The sequence below is a fragment of the Carettochelys insculpta genome, chromosome 6 (genome assembly GCF_033958435.1).
Source record: "Carettochelys insculpta isolate YL-2023 chromosome 6, ASM3395843v1, whole genome shotgun sequence".
In the NCBI taxonomy this organism is placed as follows: Eukaryota; Metazoa; Chordata; order Testudines; family Carettochelyidae; genus Carettochelys; species Carettochelys insculpta.
Window position 1 is genome coordinate 24731758 of NC_134142.1, and position 27155 is coordinate 24758912.

The 27155-nt window shown below is 40.7% G+C and overlaps 2 protein-coding genes across 9 annotated transcripts in view; one reads left to right on the top strand and one right to left on the bottom strand.

Moving 5' to 3' along the window:
• Window positions 1-6686, bottom strand: part of WDR25 (WD repeat domain 25) — a 144366-nt gene extending 137680 nt beyond the window's left edge. For 2 of the 4 annotated variants that reach the window (XM_074996510.1, XM_074996507.1), the window contains exons 1-3: window positions 6422-6536; window positions 2585-2795; window positions 1550-2292 (exon numbers count right to left, since the gene is read on the bottom strand). In XM_074996510.1, the coding sequence (XP_074852611.1) occupies window positions 1550-2224 (675 nt within the window). In that variant the 5' untranslated portion in view covers window positions 2225-2292; window positions 2585-2795; window positions 6422-6536. Of the gene's footprint in view, window positions 1-1549; window positions 2293-2584; window positions 2796-6421; window positions 6537-6664 lie in introns of those variants that run through there. The other 2 variants (XM_074996509.1, XM_074996508.1) reach the window with 2 other exon arrangements.
• Window positions 6687-6772: 86 nt separating this feature from the next.
• The window catches only part of WARS1 (tryptophanyl-tRNA synthetase 1), a 28278-nt gene continuing 7895 nt past the window's right edge, over window positions 6773-27155 (top strand). Inside the window, exons 1-8 of one of the 5 annotated variants that reach the window (XM_074996513.1) lie at window positions 6784-6895; window positions 15352-15495; window positions 15846-16054; window positions 17204-17414; window positions 18657-18765; window positions 20039-20158; window positions 21061-21243; window positions 26567-26667. In XM_074996513.1, coding sequence (XP_074852614.1) covers window positions 15941-16054; window positions 17204-17414; window positions 18657-18765; window positions 20039-20158; window positions 21061-21243; window positions 26567-26667 — 838 coding nt within the window. In that variant the 5' untranslated portion in view covers window positions 6784-6895; window positions 15352-15495; window positions 15846-15940. Of the gene's footprint in view, window positions 6896-6920; window positions 7041-15351; window positions 15496-15845; window positions 16055-17203; window positions 17415-18656; window positions 18766-20038; window positions 20159-21060; window positions 21244-26566; window positions 26668-27155 lie in introns of those variants that run through there. The other 4 variants (XM_074996512.1, XM_074996515.1, XM_074996516.1 and 1 more) reach the window with 4 other exon arrangements.

Sequence of the window (27155 nt, forward strand, 5' to 3'; positions counted from 1 at the left end):
GGCCTATACAATTGCCAGGATTTCTTTCGTCCCTAATATACTTATATGCCTTATTGTCATAAGCCCTTGCCTGCCATGGTTTTTTGGTTTTCTTTTTGCTTCTCAGCTTCAATTACCAATGTTATGCCTTCATAACTTCTAATTTCTACTGATTGCTATTTTCCTCCTTTTTCCTTTTGTTATACGTTGCTTTCATTTCTAATTGCTGCTTTCACTGCACAGCTGAAAAAGATGACATTTTAACCAAAAAGTGATCCTGCTTATTGACTATATTTTGATTGCCAATCTAAATATGTCCTTCTTTAATTTTATCTTCTTTGTCCCAGTTACACCCCACTGTGCCATTCTAAATAATTCCTCTCCAACCTATGTGTTTATAGTATTTGTAGACAGTCACGTCACACGCATATTTCTCATTTAGCCAAGCTAAGGTCCTTGCATGCACATCCAACTGCTGGAGTTGAAATTTGGACCACGATCTCACAAAGGGTTCTGCATAGATAGAGCCCACAATCCATGCATACTCTAACCTAAGTCCATGTAACTCCATTCAGACACAGGGGGTTCAACTTCAAAGAGGAATTTGGCAAATCAAAGCCTCATGCACAATGCCCTTCAAAACAAGGACAATTTCTTCCTGTGTGTTTTTAGACGGTGCCTAGTACAAACTAATCCTGACTAGATGTTTGCGCTGTAGCTCAACAATAAAGCCAATGCAAATAATTAACTGCTGAAAGCATAATATTCTACTTGAAAATGCTCCCACAGTAATAATATGTATTTTATGTGAGGGTTTCAAAGAGCTTCACAAGCTCAAAGCCTGAACTAGTAGTTCTTGACCAATTTATCATTGTGGGCCACAGTTTCATAACCACAGCATTGTCCCTCTTAACCCCCTTAGAAATTCCTAGTCTCGGTGTCTCCTGCCCAGAAACCCTCTTCACAATGTTGGTTCAGGAGTGGAGCCTTGGACAAGCAATGGAGTAGCAGGGACCCTGGACTCAACCCCATAGGGCCAGCTGGCAGCCCCAGACCACCAACTATACAGGATTGGCCAGCAGCCCTGAACCTCCCAGTCAGCAGCCTTGGCCCTGATCATGCAGCACCAGCCAGCGACTCCAACCCCAGAAGGAAGCCCAGACCCTGCAATACAGGCCAAATGGCCTTTAGCACAAAGCTGAGCTGCATGCAATATGGGGCTTGAGAACCAATGACCTCGACTTTCTCTGACAGGAGGTTACGGAATCTCCATCATTGGAGGTTTTTAAGAGCACGTTAGACAATCTCCCTGCAATTCATAATTACTACTGGAAAAACTGGACTGTGTGCATGAGAAGACTTGCAGTGTTGAGGTGTAAAATAGGCTCTGGTCTTGCAATGGATCTGATCAAGGTCTGAGTAGGTACTACACATACAAGATCAACTATCAAACATAGGCAGAGAAAGAAGGTTGAGTGGGGCTTTCAGAATGCATCAACCATTCCCAAGCATCTTACTATTTAAAGTGAGTGATAATAATACAAACCATTTCACAATTTAAGTACATTACCTTGAAAGTTTTATCCATGGAAGTGGAGAGAAGCATATGGCTCCATACTTGAATAGGGCACCACTGGACTTTATTAACTGGACCATTGTGTTCGGACATCTGAAACACCAAATTCCTTGGAATTTCAGTTGACTTGTACTTAGACCCTAAATATGGCTTAATAAAGTCAGAAACCTTTGGAGAAATTTGCTCTCTTGGTGTGTCAGCTTTAATTGCACAACTCTCCCTCTGTTCTTCAGATTCTTTTTTTTCATACACTTGAGAAGTTTTTTCTTGTCTAAGTCTTTTAGGGATATAGGGTCTAATTCCCTTTATGGTAACAAGCTTGTCCTGATGTACTCTTTTCTGACAGCAACTGACATTTCCAGAAAGCTTGTTAGCCTGGCTAGAATATTCTTTCCAAGAATAAGCAGCTGACAAATCACTGTTATTAGCCTGTATCTTATATGCAGGGGAACCTTCACAAACAAAGCTTGTACCAGTACTGGCAGTATTCTCAATAGTATGCATTTTGTATGCAGACTTTGTGTCCAGTCCACCAGGTGCAAAATACTGACTAGGATTCACAGCAGAACTTGCAAGTCTGTTTTCTGGGCTAGAAACATTGTTATTTTCAGGCTTTCCAGGCTCTGTTTCAGAATCTGAATCATCATAAGCAACCAGTGATGAATTCATCCTGGTCTAATATGCGAAATGCAAAGTCCAATAATCTCTGTGTTGAAATCTTCCGAAGTGATGAATATCTACAATTAAAGAAATTAATAACTCAGAAGGCATTTCACTATAAAATATTTAGGGTTCTAATCACTTAAAAACATAATTTGCAAATATAAATAACTATGCACTCATACGCCTATTTAACCACACAATTTAATCTTGAATTCAACATACCTATATTTGCATTTCTACAGCATCTTTCATTTTGGGATTTCTAAGCACTGCACTTTGCTAACATTAGCTACATTTTGCACAGGTAACGAACTCCATTCCGCAAAACTGACATAAAGGATTACAACAATGAAAGCACAAACTTACCCGTACAGTATTGACAGCACAGTTTTAACCTGACCTGCCACGAGGTCTATTCTGACAAGAAAATAAAAATTATGCTGTAGGTCGAGGATGTGTAACTTTGTGCAGAGGTACAACTACAAAAGGAGCCAATATGACAGAGTTTTTCTTTCATCATGTTGGTACTGCAAATGAGCATGAATGGAGCCCAAGGGACATGGGCATATTGATGACTCTAGAAAATAGAAGCATACATGCTTTTACTTACTGTAAACAGAAATATGGTTTGATGAATTTTAGCCATTTATTTAATCAATGACAGAAACTGAGATTGGCCTTGAGTGCCATAATATTGTCTCAAGGTATCTGTGATGCTACTATTAGTGTTTCCTCACTTTTTCCAAACCATGGGTGGAATGAATTTTGTTATGTGCACCAATGTAGTGGTAATGTGCAATGCATTAACACCATATGGGTGCACATAACAAAAGTCATGTGATGGTAGGATGGGCTATGGGTTCAGAGTGTGAGAGAAAAATCAGGGCTCAGGCAGAGGTCTTCAGTGCAGGGGCATTGAGATCTCTAACTTGGGGTGTGGACTGTGGGGTGAAGCTGGGGATGAGGAGTTTGAAATGCAGGCTGCCCCAGGGCTACCATGGGGATAGAGGACTTGCCCAACTCTCTCTTCCTGCAGCAGAACCTGTGCTATGGTAGAAAGGTGTATCTCATCGCTGCAGCAATTCCAGGGCTGGGCTGTTGGACAGACACCTCTACCCTAGCCTCAGCAGGTTTGGAGCTGAGAGAGAGAGGCATCTCCCAGCACCACAACCCTGAGCACTTGTAGAGTACTTAACAGGCTGAGGAAGGAAGGAAGGAACTTAGCTGTCTAGTACCTATGTGGAAAAAAAATCTGCAATTTTGTGTAGTTTGAAATAAAGTTTCTTTTGGAGACTTACATCTAGCATGAATGGTGAAATTTTACCCATAAAAATTAAAGATAAAATTTGGTCATAAATGTCACTGAAGTCATGAATTCTGTGACCTTCAAAGACCTCCATGACATTTTCTGCTTCAGCTGCAACTTCATGCTCTGAAGTAATACAGCCATGGGACTGTTAGTCATCTCTCCTCACCAATTATACCCTCCTTATTTTTAGTAAAATAGACATACCATGGGCTTCATGAATGTTTGTTTATTGCCCACAACCTATCTGTGACTTTTTCTAAAACTAACCATGAAAAAATCATAATGTTGATGTCATGGCTGATTCCCCAACCTGGCACTTTGCGTGCATGTAATAGGGACCACTTGACCAAATAAAACACTGCTAGACCCTGTCTCTCCAGTTCCCAGAGACAGAAAAGCTTTCCTGATTTCATTCTGCCCTGAAATCAGTCAGCAGCTGCCACCACCAAGTGTACAAAATCCTCTTTTTCCAGGAAAGAAATCACATGGAATCTCTTCCCTGAGGGCAAAACCCCCAACCTCCTTTTCACAAGGAGTTGGAAGGAAATAACAAAAGTTCCCCACAAAAAATATGCAGGGAACTGTCAGCTCTCTGCTAATGCATCTGCAGCCAGGCACACAGTTTTACACCCCCGTAGGACACAAAGGATCAACCAATACTTATTAACAAAGAAAACAGCACTTTTATTATTAAAACAAGATTGCCTTTACAAGCATTGTAAATGGCTTGGTGTAAAAAAAAAAAAAAAAAAAAGCTGAAGCAAAAAACAGGGATTTTTCCCTGGGTCAGATTCTTGGTTACAGGAAAGCATAAATAGCCAGCTCCAACAATTACCAAACCTCCAAATAATTAAAATAATAAACCTTACATGACTGCTTAAACTTCTGCCTACTCATACATTCTGATGAGCCCAGGGATATGTTCTGGAAGAGCTCACTTCCTAACTTCCATCCCTGGAGAGACTGCCCCCTCTTAGTATAAATCATCTGTTTTCAAACTTTTTAAGCTACAGTAAACCTTCAAGATGCATAATTTTGATTTGTGCTTAACTAGCATTAACACAAGTTAAGTGCAAATCAAACCCATCCACCCCCCCCTCCAGCCCCCAACTCCCCCACCTGGGGACACCAGCACACAGACAGATGCTTGCAGCACAATTTCTCCCAGATGGGCAACCTCTGCATAAATCGAATTTTGTGTAAATTGGCGGGGGGTTGGGAGATCCCCAGAATTCTCCTGGCTGTGGGAGTGGGCAGCTAGGGGAGATGGAGGAACACGGCCCCCAGCTTTTCCCAGCTGGGGGAAACACAGCTGGTTGCAGCGTAGTTTCTCTCAGCTGAAAGGAACTGTGCCACAAGCAGCTGTCTGTGCACCAGGCTCCCCAGCTGGCACAAGCAGCTGTGTGCCCCCCAATGTTCTGTGATCGCATATTGTTAGCTATTTAGACATGAGTTGTTCATTTTGGGGCTTTTGGACATTCAGTGTTTATTGAAAATAACCAGGATGGTCATTTTGTTTTGTTTTGTTTTAACTTTGCAACTATAGCATCTGGAGTCACAAAGTCCTTATAGATCTGCAGATTGCAAACCACTGCTGTAGCATAAACCCTTACTCCTGAGCAGGGTTCCAGTGAAGCAAACATGATTTTACCCAGAACTACAAGTCAGCTCTTTCAAAGCCCTTTGTAAGACAATGACCTAAATATTTAGCAGAAGTCTAAATAAAGCAGCATAGTGCTAAGTATAAAAAACATTAAATTCTTCCTCTAGATGGCAACCCACGTCTTTATGTGAAGTTTATCATAATATACAACAGCGGGATTATTCCATAAATAACAGACAGATAACAAAATTGATAAGGAGCCAAAATCATCTGTGCTACATCATGAAATTGTTGATTTAAATGGCATTCCACCTCTGCAAAGACAAGACAAAAAACTGAAAAACACTATTTTTTTTCTACCAGTCTTGCACCAGTTACGCATAGGAATGATAATAATGGTTACGTGATCAGCGCTGCAATTCTACCAGCCCCATTGGGGATGGGCACCCACTGGCCCCACATGCCCCAGTTAACCAGTAGGGTTAACGATAAGCTGAACAGAAAACTATGAGCATAAGCTTTTGTAGGCAAAGACCCACTTCATCAGATGCAGGTAGTGGAAAGCTTATGCTCAGACATTTCTGTTAGTCTATAAAGTGCCACAGGACCCCTCATTGCTTTTGCAGATCCAAACTAACACAGCTACCCCTCTGATACTTAACCAGTTTGACATTCCTAATTATACACTAGTAGCATGGATTGACAACATACTGTTTTTAAGTTTACAACATAACTTAAGTGTTTCTACAGTCTCTTTGTCACGAGGAAGGTTTGGATGTGTGTTTTCAATAAGAACTAGACATTGAGCACCTAAACTCTGTACGCATCACAGGTACCTATAGGACAGCATACAAACTGGCATATATGGGTCACACACAAAACACCAATAAGGCACCCAACTGACCATGTGGGCAAATATTTGTGTTTGCAGTTTCTCAGTTGTCACAGTTAGGCCTTTCAAAATCTCCGGGCACATTTTGGCTAATTAAAATCGCCCTTTGCTTGTTTCACCCCAGTCCATGGAAGAGCAAGATACACTTAGGACCAGAGTGACAGTGTTAGACAAGGGGCAGATTGGAACCTCCTGCCCAGGTGCTTAGAGTGGGGAGGTAGGAACGCTTGGGGGGGGGGGGGTAATTTTAAATGTTTCAGCTAAAGGCAAATAACACAACCCTTTCTATATACACACACACACACACACACACACACACACACACACACACACACACACACACACACACACACACACACACACACACACACACACACAACGCCTCACGAGATAACATACATAGTTTCTTAAGTGTGAGCTACCCGGAAGGACTATGCCCGGGGGAACCTGCCCTTCACAGCTCCCTGGGTCCACCTCCCCGTGCCAAAGCCATGGGCAGGCCAGTTCCTGGGCAGCCTCTCTTCAGCCCCCCGACCCCGAGACACGGGTCAGCCTGACGCGTCAGCTCCTCCTCCAGGAAAGGCCCCTCCTGCACGCGGGCGAGGCTCTGCCCCGCCCATGCAGGGAATCCACGTCAGTTACCTGAAGGGGAGCGACCCGCGGCCCCTTTCCCAGAAACACACGCCGGCGCAGCAGACGGCAGGTCCACCCCGCAAAAGGAGCCGGAGAGAAACAAGGCCCGGTCTGTTAGCCCGAGCGCGGCCAGCCTCATGTAAACACCCCGCGGCCACGCCGGCGCTTCCCAGATTAGCGCCGGCAACGCCGGACTCCCTCTGCCATGAGGGAGCGCGCCTGGCCGCCCAGCGTGCGCAGGTAGCGAATGGTTCCGGCCGCGGTGCGCGGTTTCCGGCCGGGCCAGTGTTGAGCAACGCACCACACCGGCTTTGGGTACGGTCCGGGCTAGTACCCGGCACTGACAGTGACAGAGGCGCCGAGCAGGGGAGCCGGCTTGGCTGGGGTAAGGGAGCCGGGGGCAGGTGCTCGAGGGTTGGGGGCAGCTGGCATGGGGGAGGGAGGGCTCTAGGGCGGGGTCGAGATGCTCCTTCATCTGCCTCGCCGCTGGGGCCTGGGAGGGTGACGCCTCCGAGCGGCGGCCGGACAGTTCTCCTCTGCGGCCCCGGCAGGGCGGACTTCAGCCTCCCTGGCTGCTGCAGCCACTGCGGGACCCGAGTGAGTGCTGTGGTCCCTGCGCCGCCGGAGCTGGCCAGGGTTGAATTAAGCCGTCGGGACCTGCCCTCGAGCAGCGAGTTACAGCCTTTCCAGGCTGCCGTGCCCTTTACGGGTGACGTTTGTCCGGCTTGACCTCGAGTTTCACCTCGCTTAAAAGCTTACGAAATCAGACACACAAATACGGCGTCCGCGCACACTGTTCGTGGAAGGGTGCTTGTCTCACCCGGCGTGCCGTCTCCCGACTCCGCTAGTGCTTTTTATGTAGCCCGTTGTAAAACTCGGGCAATATCTGTACAAGCTGATGTATCCCTTACAAACGCACTTACTTCTGGTTGAGAATGACTTTTGAGAATGACGAAGTGATTGGGTCTAAATTAGTTGTTACCATTCACAATCATCGTGGATAGTTCTTTGAAAACATCTGGCTGATGTGCTGCAGTAGTCAAAAATTAATGTTCGGCACCGTTGAGAAAGAGATAGTTAGTTAGGAATACAGACAATATCATTTTGCCCCATAGCAGTTTGTGGTACAGGCACACTTTGAAAACTGCATGCACCCCATTTCAACAAAGGTTTACTAAGGATATAGTTATTCAGGCAATGCATAATAAGTCTGTGGAACATTCAATGTTCCAAAGGCCAAAAATATGACTGTGTTCAAAAACGAATTGCATAAGTTCATTGAGGATAGATCTATCAGTGGCTATTAGCCAAGGTGTTTTGGGTATGACTTCATGTTCTGGGTATACCTAAGCCTCTGATTGCTGGAGGCTGCGACTGGATGACCGGGGATAAATTATTCAGTAAATTGCTTTGTTTTGCTTTGTGGCCCAGGCCACTGTCGTAGGCAGGATGCTCGGTTAGCTAGACCATGGAACAATGAACTGTGTGTGTGGTTGTGTAGACTTGTGCAATGCAAACATGTTTGGTATGTCCATGTAGATCGTCTGTAAGGGTATGTCACCACTTGCACAGACATCTTCTGTATGTCCATTTAGTTAGGTTCTACGCTCTGTGCAGGCAGTAGATTATCATTATTGTATATGGCTTTGACAACTTCACCTTTGGTTGAAAAGTGATTGTGCTGAAGAGAAGATGATCTGTCTTTGCCAAATTCTGATAGTGTGATATTGTATTATTTTGAACACTTTTGGAGACTGTCTTGTGACAGTGGCCAATGTCAGGTGGCCCTAGAGGGAATGAACAGAAGAGGTTAATTGTGTAAATGTAAGGAGTGGATAAAAGGTTGGTTGTAGTAGGTGATTCGTTAAATACTACCACCATGAAAATTATGTAATATTGACAGACCTGGATTGCCAGCACCAGGGATAGAACCTGCAAGCATAGGGTCTAAAGCCCTGCACTCTACCACGTGAGCTAAAGGCCAGTTGGTTCTCAGTTGAGGCTGTAGAGCAGAGACTTTACTCACCCCAGATGATGTCTCAGTGCCTCTGGGTACTACATATATATAGCATTTTATTTTAAAAGTAGTAATTTTTCCACATTTCCTTTGCTATATACTATATATTGAACATTGATGTATTTTTTTCTTGTATGGTTTTACTTGTCAGGGTAAAAGCCAGTAAAAATAAATTAACACTGTTAGAAATATCTTTAACAAGGTATGTAGTTGATGCTTGATTACTGAAGTCATGAAAATGCACATTACAGTACCGAATTAAATCTGGGTGAAATGTTTCAAACTTTTAAAATTATTTTCTTACTCTAAGGGCTAGTCTGCATTAGAAGTGCTACAGCAGTGCAGTTGCACCAATGCCCCTGCACCACATTTGGTGAAACTTTCCTGTCAACATAGCAGTGCCCATGCCAGCGCAAATGTCGATGCAATTTATGCACTCAGGAGGATGAGCTGTTCACATTCCTGAGCAAAATAATTTGTACCAACCTAAGTGGCAGTGTGTACAAGCCCTGTAAAATCTTTTTGTTACTTTCTGATTCATATGACATTATTTCAGACTATAGCTATACAATCTTTAGGTTTGTTGTGTCACAAAGATTCATTCAAGGCTGTTCTGAAAGACATGAATTAACAATCACATTTCAGCACAGGGGAACCAAAGGTTTAATTAAAACTCATCCATCTGGTGACGGACCAGTTCCTATTTGCAATTTTTGAAGGGTGGAAGTTGGATAGATCTATACTTCCATGAACAAGTTGATGGTGACAGCTTACATCTTCCTTAGTAAATAGAAGTGGAAGCAAGACCTGTTGTAATTCACTGCCTGTGTTAGAATGTTCTTTAAGATGAGCTCACAGATTTTTGTTGAATATGTATGTATACGTTACAAGCTTTAACTGAGAGATTTATTTTCAGGAGGACGCAACACAATTCTGTAAACATATAAATGTTGTCAGACTCAAAGTTTGTTACCATACATATTTTAAACTAACTTCAAGAACTTAACTTGCATTCATTTCTGGTAATTGAGTTCTAGAATTTTAGTATCTGCTAATTAATTGTTTGGAAATCTATATGTCACTTTATACAGTGTCTTTTTTAAAAAGGAAGTTAAAGTGAAGTGGATTCCTCCTCTTTAGGTTCCCCAACACATACACAAATTCACACTCAAACAACTGCCTCTAGTTAGCTGCTAGAAAAGAGATTTGATGTTATGGTAGCTATGGACTTGTTACTCCTAAGTAACAAAGTTTTATTATACAAAAGTTCACTCAAAGTTGGTTTCATTATATGCTTTATAGAATTAAGATTAACCTCAAAACAAAATGTCTTGCTATTATAAAGAGATGTTATTCTATTTATATAACAGCAAAGGAAAGTACATACGTATTTGATAAAATTACCTTTTTAACTGATGGATTTTCCTACCAACTAGAGTACTGAAGATTACACTAAAATACTCTCAACTCTAGCCTATCGTTATGATCACTTCACATGTAGAGAGAAATTGAGAAGGAAGGAAAGTGTATATGCTCTTTTTGTATACATATACACAGACAGACTTAGACAAGATTTGAGTATGGCCATAAAGAAAGTAGCCATGCCAAAGGACTAGTTAGTCTCTGTCCATGACTGAGATCAAAAGTTACACTTGAAAAGATGGTTCTGATTTATTACTGCCTTATGCTGTTTTCTCTCCTCATTTCATCTTGGGAGCTTTGTCATTTCTCAGCCTTTAATAGAAAAAGCATACACAGATAACTGACCTACTGAGCTAACCTCTTGTACTCCAGCTGTAGCATAGGTAGCTTGACGGACTATGCTGGATGATGGTTTTCTGAGAGTGTGGCTTAGCCATCTCGTCTTTCTTCTCTTAATTTGAATGTCAAGTGGTTCTTGTTCTGCTCTGTTTCAAAGCTCCTCGTTTGTGACAAAGTCTGCCATTTGATGTACCTCTGGCACCTGTTTATGAATGTCTGTAGTTTGTGATTTTGAAGACTTTTTAGTACTCCAGGTCTCCCATCCATACAAGAGGATGGTGACATCATCAGCAAAATCAATGTCCTCTGGCTATTTCAAAAGTGGCCACTGAATGCCTATTGATAGCCATCTGATGTCCTTCTCATAATCCAGTCCATTGTGATCAAGAAAAGGAAAGGTCACAATAGGCATCCTTGTTGCACTCTGGAGAGTATCCTGAAGGATTCTGTCACGACACCATTGTGAACAACTTGGCACGTCAACGGTTGTACATTGAATGGATCAGGTTGTTAATTTCTGCAGCAGTTCCACAAAGTGTCTCAATCAGTGCCATTCAAAGCTTTGTCAAAGTCTATGAAGGTTATGTATGGAGGGGAGTTCCACTCAAGCAACTATTCTATGATCACACTGTCCGTGTCTACACATGCCCCTCCCTTTCAGAAAGGTAATTTAAATGACATGCGTTGGAACTGGTTAATGAGGCGCTGATATGAATATTCAGTGCCTCAGAGCATAAAAGCAGCCAGTTGCACTTTGAAAGTGCTGCTTTCGAAACACAAACTAGCCATGTAGACATGAGTGCTTCAAAATAAAACCCAGACTTCAAAATTACCTTACTCCCAAATTCATTTTGCCTGCAAAAAAACAAGGAAAATACTAGAATCTAAAATAGAATATAAAAATTAGTTAAGGAGGAATTTGTAAAAGAATTTTTCTTTATGGAAGAATTTTTCTTTACAGAAGAAACCTGCAAAACGTTAAATCAGTGATAACATAATTGAGTAAAATAAGACCAAATGACATATTGTTTAAAACATTTTATTACAGGGTTACTGAACTAAACAATCAAGACGTCAAATGGCAACTCTCTTTTGGGTCATTTATTCATTCATGCCATGCTGATTAGCATAGGCAGTCATGGCCCTCCACCCCTGTCTATTACAGGTACTCTGGAGCATCTCCACGGTACTGTGGCAATGCAACCATGAAGTGATACTATCCAATTTTCTCACATTGTCTACCTTATCCTCGCTTTCCATTGTATTTTCCTGTTGTCATTAAATTTTCAAGTGCAGACTTTCTAATTATATGGCCTATAAATTTTGCCTGCCTTGTTCTTATCCTATTTAACAGTGTTCTTTTGCTGTTGGCTTCATTTAAGACAGACTCATTTGTCCTTTTGGTCATTCATGAAACGTACAACATCCTTCTTAAAAACCACATTTCTGTGGCTTCAACGTACTTCTCAACTTGTTTACTCTGATAGTCCATGATCCTCATCCATACATGAGGACTGGTTCTACATAACATCGCAGCACTGTTTTCCTAATCTCTAATGATAAAGATTTGTTTGTGAGAATGCTCTCGTTTTCTGAAATGCTGATTTCGCTTGAGCGATTCTGCATTTCACTTCAGTTAAACACCTACCATTGGATGTGATATAGGATCCTAAGTGCTTGAATTTAGTCACTTGACGAAGAACTGTTCCATTGGATAGTACCTCACATGTTGGCAGTACCTTCGTCTTCATAATAACCATTACTTCTGTCTTTGAGATGTTCAGCTTGAGTCCCTTCAGCTCACTTTGTTTATTGACAATGTTGACCAGTTCCTGAAGATCTTTTTCCCTTTTTGCTATTAAAACACTATCATCTGCATACCTCAGGTTGTTGATGTTACATCCTCCAATGTGTAATCCTGGCAAACCTATTTTGCACATTATTCTTTCGCTGTACAAGTTAAAGAGATCAGGTGGAAGAACACAACCTTGTCTCACTCATTTTATCTTCACATATCTACTAAGGTTCTTTCCAACCCTGATGGCTGCTATCTGTTCCCAGTAGATGTTTTTAATTATTCTCAAGTCCTTCCCGTCTATAGCCGGTTCTTCCAACAGTTTCATAATTTCTTTATGTTTAAGTCTGCCGAACACTTTCTCACAGTCAATGAAGGACAAATATCTGTCCTTCTGAACTTCCAGTGCTCTTCTGATTAATTACCTTAAAATGTAGATTGCATTACCAGTACCTCTGTCTTTCACAAATCCATATTGTTCATCAGAGATCTCAGACTGTATTTGATTTTGAATCCAGTTCATAATAATCTTCAAAAGAATTTTGGTCATGTCACTCATGAGACTGATTGTCCTATGCTGTTCACATTCAGTTGGTCTATGCTCCAACTGCAGACAGCACTGAGGAGGACATGGACAGATTTTATGAAGAACTCAAACAAGCCAAAGCTTACTGTAAATCAAGTGAGGTTCTAGTGTTTCAAGGAGACTTTAATGCTAAGGTTGGTTGCGAACGAACAAAAGACATAACAGGACCTCATGGTCTATGTTCAAGAAACGAGAGAGGTGAAAGACTGACAGGATGGGCTAGAATTCATGATTTGATCAAAGGAAACACATGGTTCAATGAACATCCAAGGAGACTATGGATGTGGAGAAATCCAGGAGAGGGCATGAAGAACCAAATCGATTTTATTCTTATAAATAAAGGTTTAGAAATTCCCTCATATCAGCTAAAACAATGCCAGATGCTGATTGCTGTAGCCATCATGTCCCAGTGGTAGGCAAATTGAGAGTAAAATTAAAGAAAATTCAAAATGTTGTAAGAAACATCAAACTTGATCTGAAATTGCTCCAAACAGATAGAGAAGTTAAAGATCGATTTGCTGCAGCAGTCAAAAATAGATTCAGCGCCTTAAGAGACCTAACTGATATTAACACACAATGGGAATTATTAAAAGAATCCATTGTTACATCTGCGGATGAACACATTCCAAGAAATAAAACTGTTATTAAGAAGTAGTAGATGACTGAGGAAATTTTACAACTCATGGAAGAAAGAAGAGTAAAGAAAAAGAAATCTTCTGAACGTGAAAAGTTGAACAAAGAAATAAAGTTAAAATATGCAGCTGCAAAGGAGAACTGGTTAAATGAACAGTGTAAGATAATTGAACAGCAACATGGAAGTGATACAAAAGAGATGCGTACATGAATCCAGGCGGTAACACGAAGGAAAACATGTTTATCATCTGGCTGTCTGAAGTCGAAGGATGGTAGTATAATAATGGAAAAGGATAAAATTTTGGAAAGGTGGTCAGAAAACATTTCAGAACTCTGGTAAGAGAGTGGAAAAGCTGAGTCCCCCTAAGAATGCAGATGGTCCACCTATACTCAAGGAAGAAGTAAGAGCTTTGAAATGCATGAAAAGAGGAAAAGCGCCTGGTCCGGACAAACTCACAAGTGAGATGTTTGAAGCCTTAGAAGACTTTGGTATTGACACAATTGCGAAACTCTTACATGATATTTACAGTACAGGGCATGTCCCAGAAGACTTACAAGATCTGTTTTTACTGCCTTGCTGAAGAAACCATGTGCAACTGAATGTGCACAGCATAGGACAATCAGTCTCATGAGTCACATGACCAAAATTCTTTTGGGTCAGGACCCTGAATTTGAGAATGCTGCTCTTCTCCATGAAATCTGTACAGTACAGAGCAAAAGCACACAAAAGACCAGATTTCACAGTCTGTAATGTGTTTTGCAATGCTGTGAATTTGGTAGAGCTCTAGGGATAATCAGCCTTTTCTATGAAGGGAGAACTTGCCCCACTTGTCCCTTTGAGGTGAGTGTGGTGCCAAGTGAGCAGGTAGGCCTTTATCTGATAAGGGATACTTAAGCTCCAAGAAAAAGCAGTCAAGTACCACTTTAAAGACTAGCAAAATAATTTATCCCTAGTGTTTAAAGTGCTACTTGACTGCTTTTTGTTTTGATAGTATATAGACTAACGTGGCTTCCTCTGTTACTATTAAGCTCTAAGGTGTGTCTTTCATAATGACCAGTGATGGTAGCTGTACTGTTATGTGGCTGATTTAGTCCTCAGTTTGTTGTGTGTCCATCACATAAGAATGAAGTGCATTTCAAAACAAGCATCCTCTATTAGAGATCTCTCCTGTGTCGTGTCCCCATGCTGTCTTCATCAGCCATGTATGGATAGGTCATCCTTTGAGACAATCACAGCTCACCTGATAAGCTTGCTTTCTCTGATTATGACATCCCCTCTTCTTCCAACTCACTCATATTTTTTTCTTTGTCAATCTGGAGCTCTCAGTGTAAATGTAAACTTTTTCAATTCTTCTTTTGTGTCAAGTTACAAGATTAAATACATCCTTGATTGTCTATACCCAGGCATCAGTGGGCTTGCATCTACACATATCCACCCCTACTACTTTAAAAGGTATTTGCATTCTGTTTGCTGAGAATGGGTGACAGGGAATACTCGGTGATTACCTGTTCTTCACATCCTGTCTAGGGCACCTGGTGTTGGCCACTATCAAAAGCTATGATATTGGGCTAGCGGGCCCTTTGATCTGATCCAGTATGGGTTTTCTTATGTTCTTAACCTATTTGTTGCTTGAGTATCTTTATATTGTATTCCTTTCTGTATATTAACAATTATTCGAGGATCTGTCTGATGCGACACCAGATTTTGCTTCATCTCCTGATCTTTAGTCTCTGACTGCAGCCTCAGTTCAACTCCGATTCCTGTGTCTTGATTTTAGTTCAGTACTGCCTCTGATCTCCATTCTCCAGTTCTAGCCTAACTCTGACCCTGATTCCTGCCTCTGGGTTCTAATCTAGTGCCACCTGTAATCCCAATCCTGACTCTGATCCTGATTTGTTTACAGGACCTGCCCTTGTGATTCCTCCAACTCTGACACCGTGACTCCTGTTTCTGATGACAAGACCTCAGCTCAGCTGTGACTGTTAGTTCAGACCACCTACAGCTCATTCTCTTCCAGATGGTCATTGATTTTTTTTTTGCAAGATTGGTATGTTGATGGGAGAATGATGATGTAAGGCGAGACATAAAAAGAGTGAGCATAGTTTAATTAGTGCATATACATATATTTAGAGGAACAATACTATGAATCAACCTGAGATTTTATTTTCTCCATGTCCATCTACTAGTTCAGAAGTCTGAATATTTACTATGAAGTTGGATTTCATTGTGCAATGTATCTGGTTTCTGAAAAATAATGCTAAAACAGACCCTTCAAACATATTATTAGCTGTAGGTGAATTTAAGTTGCATCATTTCAGATCGGTAGAATAAGAGTTTGAACAGAAGTCTTAAAAATAACAATAAAAACAAAAATATGATCTGGTTGTCTCTTTACAGTTCTCCATCACCAGTGTGTTGTTGCAGCTGTTTCGGACCTGGCAAATAAAATACTTTTAGATTGTGAATAAAGGGATAACTTACACTCCTGAAAAATGGCACACTTTCACAATTGCGACTCTTGTTCTTCAAGTCCACTTGAGTTGTTTGAAAGAGTGACTGCACAAGGAGAAAAAGTCAGATCACTGAAAGCAGGGAAAGCATCAACGGTATATTTATTTCATTTGTTGCACTCTTTCCATTTTGCAGCTTAGTTCTCTCTTAGGAGACTGAACGGTCTTATGGCTTGGGATGGTATTTTGCATTACAGTAATAACATAGTCTTTGCTTTTAAGAATTTTTTGTTGTCTATAACACAGACTGTGGCATTATAATGTTACCTCATTCAAAATGACCAAAGTTCTTTCTTGAAGAAGGAATTGAGAGTAACTACACTTGGGGTCTAATTCTGCCACTGACTTGCTATATTGCCTTGCTTAAATCAATTAATCTTGTTGAATTTCAGTTTTCTTATCTTTTAAAATATAAATTGTAATATCAAGTTTTCTAAACTATTTTGAGATCTTTGGATGCAAAGGACTATGTGTAAGTATTGTTCTTAGAAAATGAGATTTTTAATGCATATGCTCTCCAGGGCGACTAGTTTTCTGGAAGTCATTTGACAATTTTCTGTTAACTTAAATAGGATGGGCATTTGGCTCTAAGTGTCTGAGCCGGTTGTCAGTCTGTGTGCAAATAGAATTAAACTCGAAAGGTGATCTACATGGGGGGTGACTACAGGTTTGGGCTCTTAGGATTAGTTTATCAAGTAAAACTTTATTAAGAAATTTTAGCACATGGGAATGTGTAGATGCATGAGCTGTCACAGTTTACATTCTATATACTTTTCTGTTACTAAGGAGAGATGTAGAGAAGGTGTTACAGTTCATTGTCTTAATTGCAAACTATAAAAAACTTAAATATTACTATTACAGAAGTATTTCTAAAGTAAATAATTTTATGGCACCTTTATCTAAGCATAACTATACAAACCTTATACTGAAGTGAATTAAGCCTCATGGCTTCCCTGTGAGGCAGGTAAATATTTTTGCCCATGTTTTACAGATGAAAAAGTGAGGCACAGAGGTTCGTTGAGTGACTTGCCCAAGGTTACACAGTGAATTCTTATTGTTTGTGTTCAGAACATGTTAAAAAACTGGCCCACCTGCCATTCCCTGCAATGATCCCAGTTAACTTGAAGCATATGAGTAGTCCCATTGGAATCAATACGTGTGCATAACAGTCTGGAAGATGAAAGCGGTAGTAAAACACCTTATCTGAAGTATGTTGCATCTTGAAATTGATTTTCCTTTGTGCAGGATGAAATCGACGCAGCAGTCAAGTTGTTATTGTCATTAAAAGTTACTTATAAAACAGCAACAGGACAAGATTACAAGGCTGGTTCTCCTCCAGTAGATTTCTCACCCATCAGCAATAATGGCCCCACTACTACACAAGATGAGGATTTTGTAGATCCTTGGACAGTGCAGACATCCAATGCAAAAGGTGTAGACTACGACAAACTTATAGGTATTCTTCTCTCTCATTTCAAAAGGCGGCATTACTAAAATTTAGCAACTGTAAGATGAGTCTAATGACAGCAAAACATTTGCTATTTTTTTACAGTATCTTCTCATTTGAAATAGAAGGGGCCTATTGTGTCAGATGTTTTACTTGTGTCACTTTCCTTTTAATGTAATTTACAACAGCCACTTAATGTATAATAATACGGAGAGAAATAGTAGAGACCAGTTTCCATTATACTGTGTTTTTGTATGATAGTATCTTCCTGCAGCATTCATCTTGGGACTGAAAACGTCCAGGGGTTCATCTCTACTTGGCGAATTTCTGTTTTTAATTTATGCTCTGTTTTGACATAATTCCTTCTGTTCTTTTTTTTTCCTTAAGCTTATCTTTCCCATTAATATATATTCATTTCTTTAACACAAGTGCTGTGGTATGTATTATTTTCTTATTAAAACAACACGAATAATATTTTAAGAGGTTGCATTGTTATATAATAACTTTCAGAACATGTGGCACATGTGCTGTGTGATGAAGCCTGAGTGTCCTCCCTGCCCGTAATTGATCCCAGCTTAATAGCTGGAATTCGAACAGAAAGGGTCCCACGTAGAATTGTTACAGTGGCTCTCAAATGAGGTCAGCATACTGTTGCTTTGTCAGAGAATACAAAGCCACAGCCCAGTTAAGTACTGTTTGAATTGAAGAGATGCGTGCCCCATAAAGGAAGTGCATCTGATTGAAAGCATTTTATCTTTTATTGTTACAATTTGTAAGATTATATATAACTGAAATAGGAGAGAGGAAAAATATTTCTCTACTTCGTTTATAGTTAGGACTTTGTTGTGCTGCCACATCACTGCACTGTAACTTTCTCACATGGGAATGAAAACGCTCACACATGCACCCCTCAAGCACAGCAAGTTGCAGCGCTTTAAAGCACCGGTGAAAGATTTACTCCATTTGTGTAGGTGCTTTACCTACAACACTCCCCTGAGAGAGCACTCTCCCAATGCAGATGTGGTGATCACACTGCGGCACTGGGACAATCACAGTGCCACAGGTTGCTACCCAGGGTCTAGTCCAAATGCAGGAGAATCTCACATCTCCACTTGGAACCAGGTTGCGGCTAGAGGACTGAGATCCGGGAGAGTAGCACTTTGCCATTGTGCCTGAACAATATATTCTGTTTAAATCCATGACTGAGTTTCAGCTAGCAATGCATATAATTTGTTGCATTTGTTTTTTCAGTTCGATTTGGAAGCAGCAAAATTGATAAAGAGCTAATCAATAGAATAGAGAGAGTTACTGGAAAAACACCTCACCACTTTCTGCGCAGAGGCATCTTTTTTTCTCATAGGTGGGTGAGTTTTTCCTTTTTGCTCTTTTGGTAATATTCAGAAACAAATAAACACAGAAACGTAAGGATTAGGATACATGCAATTCCATTAATCTCAGCAGAGAGCCATCTTCAGCTCTCATTTACACCAATAAAACCCCAGAATTAAGTGCTTGAAGTTGGTGAAATTATTCCTGGTTTAAGTATCATCCCTGGGAACAAAACCTGGCCCAAAAAACGTAGAGAAAGCTTGGGAAAAACTGTACGGGGAGCCCTAGCTGCAGCCATGAATTATAAGCCATTGCATTTTTTGTGTGTGGGTTTGTGATTGAATAAATTAAGAAGAAGATCACAAGTGAAAATGCAATTATGTTAAGAGTAAGAATACTCTTTCATCTCACTGCTGTGATGAGGACAGTTTCTTCTGAAATGTGACATTTAGGGGGTAATTGTAGATGTTTTGAAGTGTCGTAGCTCCTCTTGGATTTAGGTAGTAAGTGAAAAGTTTTTTAAAAAGTAAACTTCATTAAAATATAAATATTATTCATATCTAAGATAGGAGTTTGTTTTTAAATTATCTTAATTATGCAAAAACTGCATTCATTATAGTCATTTAAAAAATGTGAGAAAGGTCAAAAATGTGCATTTTTGTTAATTAGACCATGTAAGTAATAAGGGAGGTAGGGTTTTTTAGTTCAAAAGTTGCCCATATCAAAGGGTCTTACTCAGCTGTTCTCCATATACTGACTGACTTTTTTCCATGAGAGTTCCTCATACGTAGCAACGACAGAATTAGGTTGTTGGCTCCAACATAACTTTCTTTCAAAGCTTTTTGTATTTTTGTAAGAAGAGAAAGGGATGAGGAAGGAGTTGGGCTTCTGTTGTGTTGGTTTTTAGGTTTTTGGTTTGGTTTGGTTTGGTTTGTAGGAAAAAAGGGTTATTCCTAGCGTGAACGTGTTCATGTGTTAAACATAGTATGATTTCCAAACATGGGCATTTGCTTTCAGCCCTATTCTGCTACTGGGATCTGCTAGCATAGACCTCCATGCTCGTGCAGAGGCCCCACTGATTTCAGTGAGAATGTTATGAAGTGTGCTATGTATTTGTAAGACTCTCTTAATATACTGTAATTGTTTTGTGAATATGTTTCACATTCAAAAGCTTACACATTTCTATTCAAAATTTTTGCTGTAGCTTGCCAGCTGTTCCTTTGGAGCTTATTTATTTACCTACATTGGAGGTCTTTGGTTAAATTCTCTACATCATACCATGTTTCCTCTATTTTGTTTTCTAGGGATATGAACCAGATTCTTGATGCATATGAAAATAAGAAGCCCTTTTACCTTTATACAGGTAGAGGCCCCTCCTCACATGCAATGCATGTTGGTCATCTTATCCCATTTATTTTCACAAAGTAAGTAGCTTTGGCATCTAAGTTGCTATTTTATTATTAAATAAATATTTTGTTTTCATCTGAAGTACTGAACAGTACTTAAATCTATGAAAACAGTACATAGGATGATTTAAGTGGGGTTGAGCCAGAGTTTGGATTAAATGGCCACCTGAGGTTTTGTCCAATCCTAGCTTGGTGACAAGTATCAGAGAGGTAGCCGTGTTAGTCTGTATCTTCAAAAACAACAAGAAGTCCTGTGGCACCTTATACACGAACAGAAATTTTTGGAGCATAAACTTTCATGGGCAAAACCCGCTTCATCAGATGCATGTGTACTCACGCATCTGATGAAGTGGGTTTTGCTCACGAAAGCTTATGCTCCAAAATTTCTGTTCGTGTATAAGGTGCCACAGGACTTCATGTTGTTGTCCAGTCCTAATCTTCTTTGGTTCTTTATCACACCCACTATCCATGTTGTTTCAGCTGTATATAAAATTAAATGCAAAAACGTTGTTAATGAAACTCTTACTGTGGCCTGGTTAAAGCAAGTCCATTGCTGGCTGCACACCAGCATTACCACTCCTACATTGCGCACACATTTTTCTTTTTCTTGGAAAATAGGTATTTAAAAGTCAAAAAGTACAGCATGGTCACAAAGATAGCAGCAGAAATCTTGGGCCTGATTTTCCATTCCCCTGTGTAACCATTTATATCATCTTTGGATGAGTGAGTGACTGGAGAAAACTGATTTGGTACAATTTCTCATCCATTTTGGATAACCATATGTTACTACACAAGGAAAAAGCAGTGGAGAATCAAGCCTCTTAATTTTTATACTCCCTGAATTAATCTAAATATTTTGGCTGTGCAGCCCGTTTGCTTTAAGTTGTTCTACAAAATAAAAATATTTTCATTTTTCTTAGATGGCTGCAAGAAGTATTTAATGTTCCCTTAGTTATACAGTTGACTGATGATGAGAAATACCTGTGGAAAGATATGACAATTGAGAAGGCTTCTGAATATGCTATAGAAAATGCAAAGGACATCATAGCCTGTGGTTTTGACGTCAATAAGACCTTTATATTTTCTGATCTTGACTACTTGGGGTAAGATTATAAGAATTCATAAATCTTCGTGATTTGAAGTTTTCAGATAATCACTGTGAATTTGTAAAAGCCAGCAACCTAAGCATGGTTTTGATTTATGCATGTGGATCTGAAAACTTCCAGGCAGTTTTTGCACTACTTAACACAGTACTTTATTTTCCAAGTGTATAGTATATTTTTTCATGGTATGAGTGCGTGTATTTATAAAAATATAAAATATAGATAATATTTCATATAAAATACTAGCAGATGCACCCAGCTTTGCTTGGCTCTTTAACTTAAGTAATTTTTTGAAAATAAATGAAAAATGTATGTGCTTTTTCAATGATAGTCTTTTTCAAATTTGAAGAAAAATGAAGGCTGGAGTGAGGGTTCAGGGGTGAGAAGGCAGCTGGGAGCGGGTGGCTTAGGGCAGAGAGATGATAGGGGCTTGAGGTGGGGGAGTGCAGAAGTCAATGTAGGTGGGACGTGCAGAATTTATGGCAGGCGTTTCAGGACATGGGGCTGGGAGGTGGGGGAGGCTACTGAGGCTATCTGTGGTAGTGAGGGTGACACTGGTATGGCAGCAGCACCTCCCAGGGGGCTATGGCAGTGCACCCCAGCCAGTGACCCCTCCAGGGAGAGAGGGAGGGACCTGGAACTGCTTGTTTGTCAGCTGGAGGCTGGGGCTCTGCAGGCTGCCCTGGCCGCTAGCTGCCCCTCCCAGCCTGTGGGAGGGGGCAGCACTTTGAGAGCAGTCCCCAGCCTCCTTCTCCCCACCAGGCCTGCACATTCTCCAGGGGGTCCTGCAGCCTGTTGGAAGCAGTGCAGTGTTCTGCAGGCTGACCTGGGCCTCCATCTGTCCCCCACACAGTCCTACACTTGGGGGCTAGTGCTTTGGGGGCTGCCTCCAACAGCCTCCTCCATCCTGTAGCCTGTTTGGTGGGATGTTCCAGGGGCTGGCCCCCTCCTCCAGTGTACCTGCAACCTACAGGCTGTCAGAGGGGAGCAGGCTCTGTAGCTGCCAAACACTCCTGCAGAACTTCCATCCCCCATGACGTGTAGGCTGTTGCAGTAAGGGCAAGCTCTGGGGCTGCCCTCAGCTTCCAGTGGCCTCTATTTGGCCTGCAGGCTGCAGGTGGAGACTCTTGGAGCTGCCCCAAAATCCAACAGAGTCCCCAGCAGCTTTCAGGCAGAATGGGTGGGGCTTAGAGGTTTGGAGGATGGAAGCAGGATCTGGGCAGGGGCAGGAGACTGCAGAGTGGGGGCATCTCTCAGGGGTTTGCTTACCTCCTCAAACAGCTCACAGAAGCAGCAGCATGTCCATCTTTTGTCCAGCTCCTGTGCAGAGGCATGGTCAGACAGTTCTGTGCACTGTCCCTAGTCCACAGATACCAGAACTGCAAGTGCAGTGCTTGGAGCTGGGGAAGCACAACAAGTCCTCTGGAAAAAGCAATCAAGTAGCACTTTAAAGACTAACAAAATTATTTATTAGGTGAGCTTTCGTGGGACAGACCCACTTCTTCAGACCAAGTCCTCTGGCTGCCCCTATGCATAGAAGCCAGACAGAAGGAGAACATGCCAACTGCTTTCAGGAACCACGTGGAGTTCAAGGGCCAGATTAAAACAGCTGGTGTGCCCAATGCAACTTGTGGGCTGTAGTTTGATCCTCTCTGTGGTGACATCAAAATTGAAGCTTTGTTTGTTTGGGATGCTATCAAGACTTTAAAAGTCTTTATAGGGCTGTATGCTTTTTCTATGGGAAATAAACAAATTATTCTCATGTTATTCTAATACAAAAATAGAATTTAAATGTTTAACATTTTAAGTTCCAGTAGTGGTGTGCTGCTAATACAAATCCAGAAGGTTCATGAACTTTAAAAAGAAGCAGCCATCACGGTTGCCTGCTTAGAAGAGAGAAACCCCCACAGACGAGTCTGAAACTTTAAAAATCATGATCCTGATTGTCCTCTCATTTAAGCTGATGAAGATAAGGGAACTTCCATGGAGACCTTGTAACAAGGCAATATACTGTAGAGCCAGTGCTTTCCCTTTTTTCTGTTACTTTGCTTCTCATCTTATTAAGGAAGAGGGGAAAATACTGCATAATTTTCTCCATGAAGGTTCCCATCCTGCAAATATAATCTTAAGAACATAAGAACATAAGAACATAAGAATGGCCATACTGGGTCAGACCAAAGGTCCATCAAGCCCAGCATCCCATCTGCCGACGGTGGCCAATGCCAGGCGCCCCAGAGAAGGAGAACAGAAGACAAGTGATTTATCTCCTGCCATCCATCTCCTGCCCTTGTTATGAAGGCTAGGGCACCATACTTTATCCCTGGCTAATAGCCATTTATGGACCTGACCTGCAAAAATTTATCAAGCTCTTTTTTAAACCCTAATAGAGTCCTGGCCTTCACAGCCGCCTCGGGCAAGGAGTTCCACAGGTTGACTGTGCGCTGTGTGAAGAAAAATTTCCTTTTATTAGTTTTGAACCCACTACCCATCAATTTCATTTGGTGTCCCCTAGTTCTTGTATTATGGGAAAAGGTAAATAATTTTTCTATATTCACTTTCTCCACACCATTCATGATTTTATATACCTCTATCATATCGCCCCTCAATCGCCTCTTTTCCAAACTGAAAAGTCCCAGTCTCTCTAGCCTCTCCCCATATGGGACCCTTTCCAAGCCCCTAATCATCTTAGTCGCCCTTTTCTGAACCTTTTCTAATGCCAATATATCTTTTTTGAGGTGAGGAGACCACATCTGCACGCAGTACTCGAGATGTGGGCGTACCATAGTTTTATATAGGGGAAGTATGATATCTTTTGTCTTATTATCGATCATCTTCAGCAGTAGTTTATACACATGTGAAAATGGTACCATTGACTTCAGTGTAAGTAGCAATGTGAATAAAAAGACTCACAAGAGTGAAGGATTGCAGTATCAGGCCTAATACCAAAGTTTTGAAAAAAGGGAGAAAAAATATTCTCAAGGCATATATTCTAACAATGGGACAACATTTAGTTATGAGGAAGAACAATGCAGTTGAGAAGTTCCAAACTCCCCTACCTTAAAGATTATATAACAAGCTTTTGAGCTATCTCTGACAAATTAGTTCATTTCTTCCTACCTGTCAGTTTCAAAAATAACATAAGGAGGGATTTTCAAAGCACTCAGCATTGGCCTAACTCTGTTCTCATTAGTGTTTAAGGTAAAACTCTCATTGACTTCAGTGGGAGCAGAGTTAGACCAATATAGACTGTGCCTGAAAATTTCACCTATACCATATGTACAGAGACACTCATGTTGTACAAACATATTAAGGTATATTTGGAGACCTATTTTAGCCTTAGAACAGAAATAGCAGCAAGGTCTGCTGAGTAATAGTTGCTCAGGCTGTGGTATTGTTATTTATTCTCAGGCATCTGCAGGTGTTGAGAAATATTCCCAAGGCTGTAAGGTTCTAGCTGATTTTCCATTAACCTTCTATCTGGGGAAAGTGAGATAATATTTGTAAAGCTTTTATGATCAAAGAACAGATATATTTTACTTGTAGTGTATTTTTTAAGCTTGGATACTTACTGGATATACAAGTGTTTCATATCCCATGAGAAGTCTAGAGCTGAATTAAGGGTGAAAAATTATACACTGTCAGTGTGAAATATAGAGTAAATGTTGAAAAGTTAACATTAAGACCATGTGTGTACTACTACTAACATCAGCAAAAGTTGTCACTCAGGAGTATGAAGAAAATAAACCCCAAGTAACCTAAGCTTTGCCAGCATAAGTGGTAGTGTGCACAGGCTAGGTCAGCAGGAAAACTTCTGCACTGGTATAGTGTAAGTTGACGTAAGCTCATTAGTATAGACATAGCCCAACTCTGCCTCTTTGTACCTATGCACAAAAAATATGGGCTGTCTTCCTAGAATTATTTACAAATACAACACAAATTTCAATTCTTACATAAATTTGTGCACAACAAAATATGCAATTTTTGAGAGAAACCTGAGTTTGTCTTATTGAGACTTCAAAATCAGGCCAATGTTGAATAAAATGAGTTCAGATACATACATTTACTTCCACAAGAAACGACGAATCTACTCTTGGATGCTTAAGGAAGGAGATGTTCAGATAACAAGGTAGTGGTGATCGACATTTAAAAATTAGGATAGTTTGAAGGGGGTTTGGTGACTTGGAAGACAGTGTTGGAGGTTTTCATGGGCCTTATTTACTCTTGCTTCCCTGGAGGAAAAGAGTTCTTTTTCATGTAGCAAAAAGAACTTCCAGGCCTTCCCTCCTGAAGGAAGGTGTCTCTGAATATCTTGTTCTCTTCTATTTCTATGGAAGCTCCATGGTTCTGTAGATGCAAAATTCATTTTGAGGGGTGATAACATATGGATTGGCTGCAGAAAGGTTGGTTACAAACCAGAAGCTAGCCATTCCTGAGCAACAGAGCTGATCAATTATTTTTTCCTTCTCTGGAAAATTTTGATTTGGGAGTAGTGCTGCAGTGCATCATGGAAGTTGTAGTCCAGGTGTGTCAAGCTTCTTTTCCATATTGGCCAGCCTTGCTTGCAGTTTCCCATGACACATTGTCTCTCTTCTTGGAAGAGGAAATGCGTCATAGCCAGGGACTCCCATGATGCATTATAAAAGTTATAGTCTGCTAGTTATCCCAGCCCATGGGGAGAACGGAGACATAGAGGGAACACTGGAAGCATCAACTTTTTTCATCCCTGGGCAGAATAAACTTTGCTGTGTACCACCAAGGCCTGTATGGATGTGCACCATCAGTAGAAACACATGCTGCTGGCTGTGGGTGCTCTGCTAGTCACCTGGATGGCACCTGAATCTCTCCTGGGGACCCACCCCAGCACTCATCTTACAGGGAACACTGGGTGTATCTGAACTGAACTGGATGCATCTGATCCCCCTGCGGCATTTCCAGATCAAAATATTTTGATTTGTTTCATGCATTTGGGGTTGTTGGGTTTTTTTCTTCCATTTTCTACAGAAAGCAAATGCTTCATTTAGTAAAAACCCATTTTTTCATTGTAAACCAGTTTTGATGTAACATTCTGACCAGCCCTAGTAACCAAGTGTATGTTAACTGGCAGAGAAGAATATGAACTTATGAACTTCAAAATTATTCAGTCTTGGATTTAAGAAAATTATTTTCTAAATGTGGTAATAAATACCAGGAAGTAGTGCTTCTAAGTTTGTGTAACAATAAACATCTGCTGTAGAGATGATGTTACAGAAATTTATTAGTCTCCCCTCTTTGACAGTAAATGCCCTCCCTTCGAATTTCTTCTCCTCCCCTCCCTTTTTTACAGGATGAGTCCAGGATTCTACAAGAACATTGTAAAGATCCAGAAGCATGTTACATTTAACCAAGTGAAAGGAATCTTTGGCTTTACAGACAGTGATTGCATTGGTAAGAGCATGATTATGAGTCACTTGAAAGGACTTGTGTTTGTGCTTTGTGTGATACCAATGCCACCCTGGTTGTGTAAACAGACTAGCACCTGCTGCTCATTGGGAAAACTGACAGAAGATACATAAATATTAATAATTTGAACTGATCTCATATGACACAGTCCTGGATCCTTACTCTTTAACTATCGTTGTAAGTTTTCCCAATGTAAGGGCTGCCATTTATGGCCTTAATGGCAATGAAAAATATAGGAGTTGTTGACATTGAAGCAGTGTCCACAGAGCAGAAGGTTATTCTTTATATAATTCACTGCTGTAACTAATGCCTAATAATAGTACTTTTATAGCATTTTCTACCTTAAATGCAATTTCTAGATCTCAATGTAGCCTCAAAGAAGTATAAATACACTATCTGTATTTTAAAGATGGGAGAATAGAATCCTAAAGGCCTAATTTTCAAAGGTGCTGAGCAGTCACAGCATCCATTGA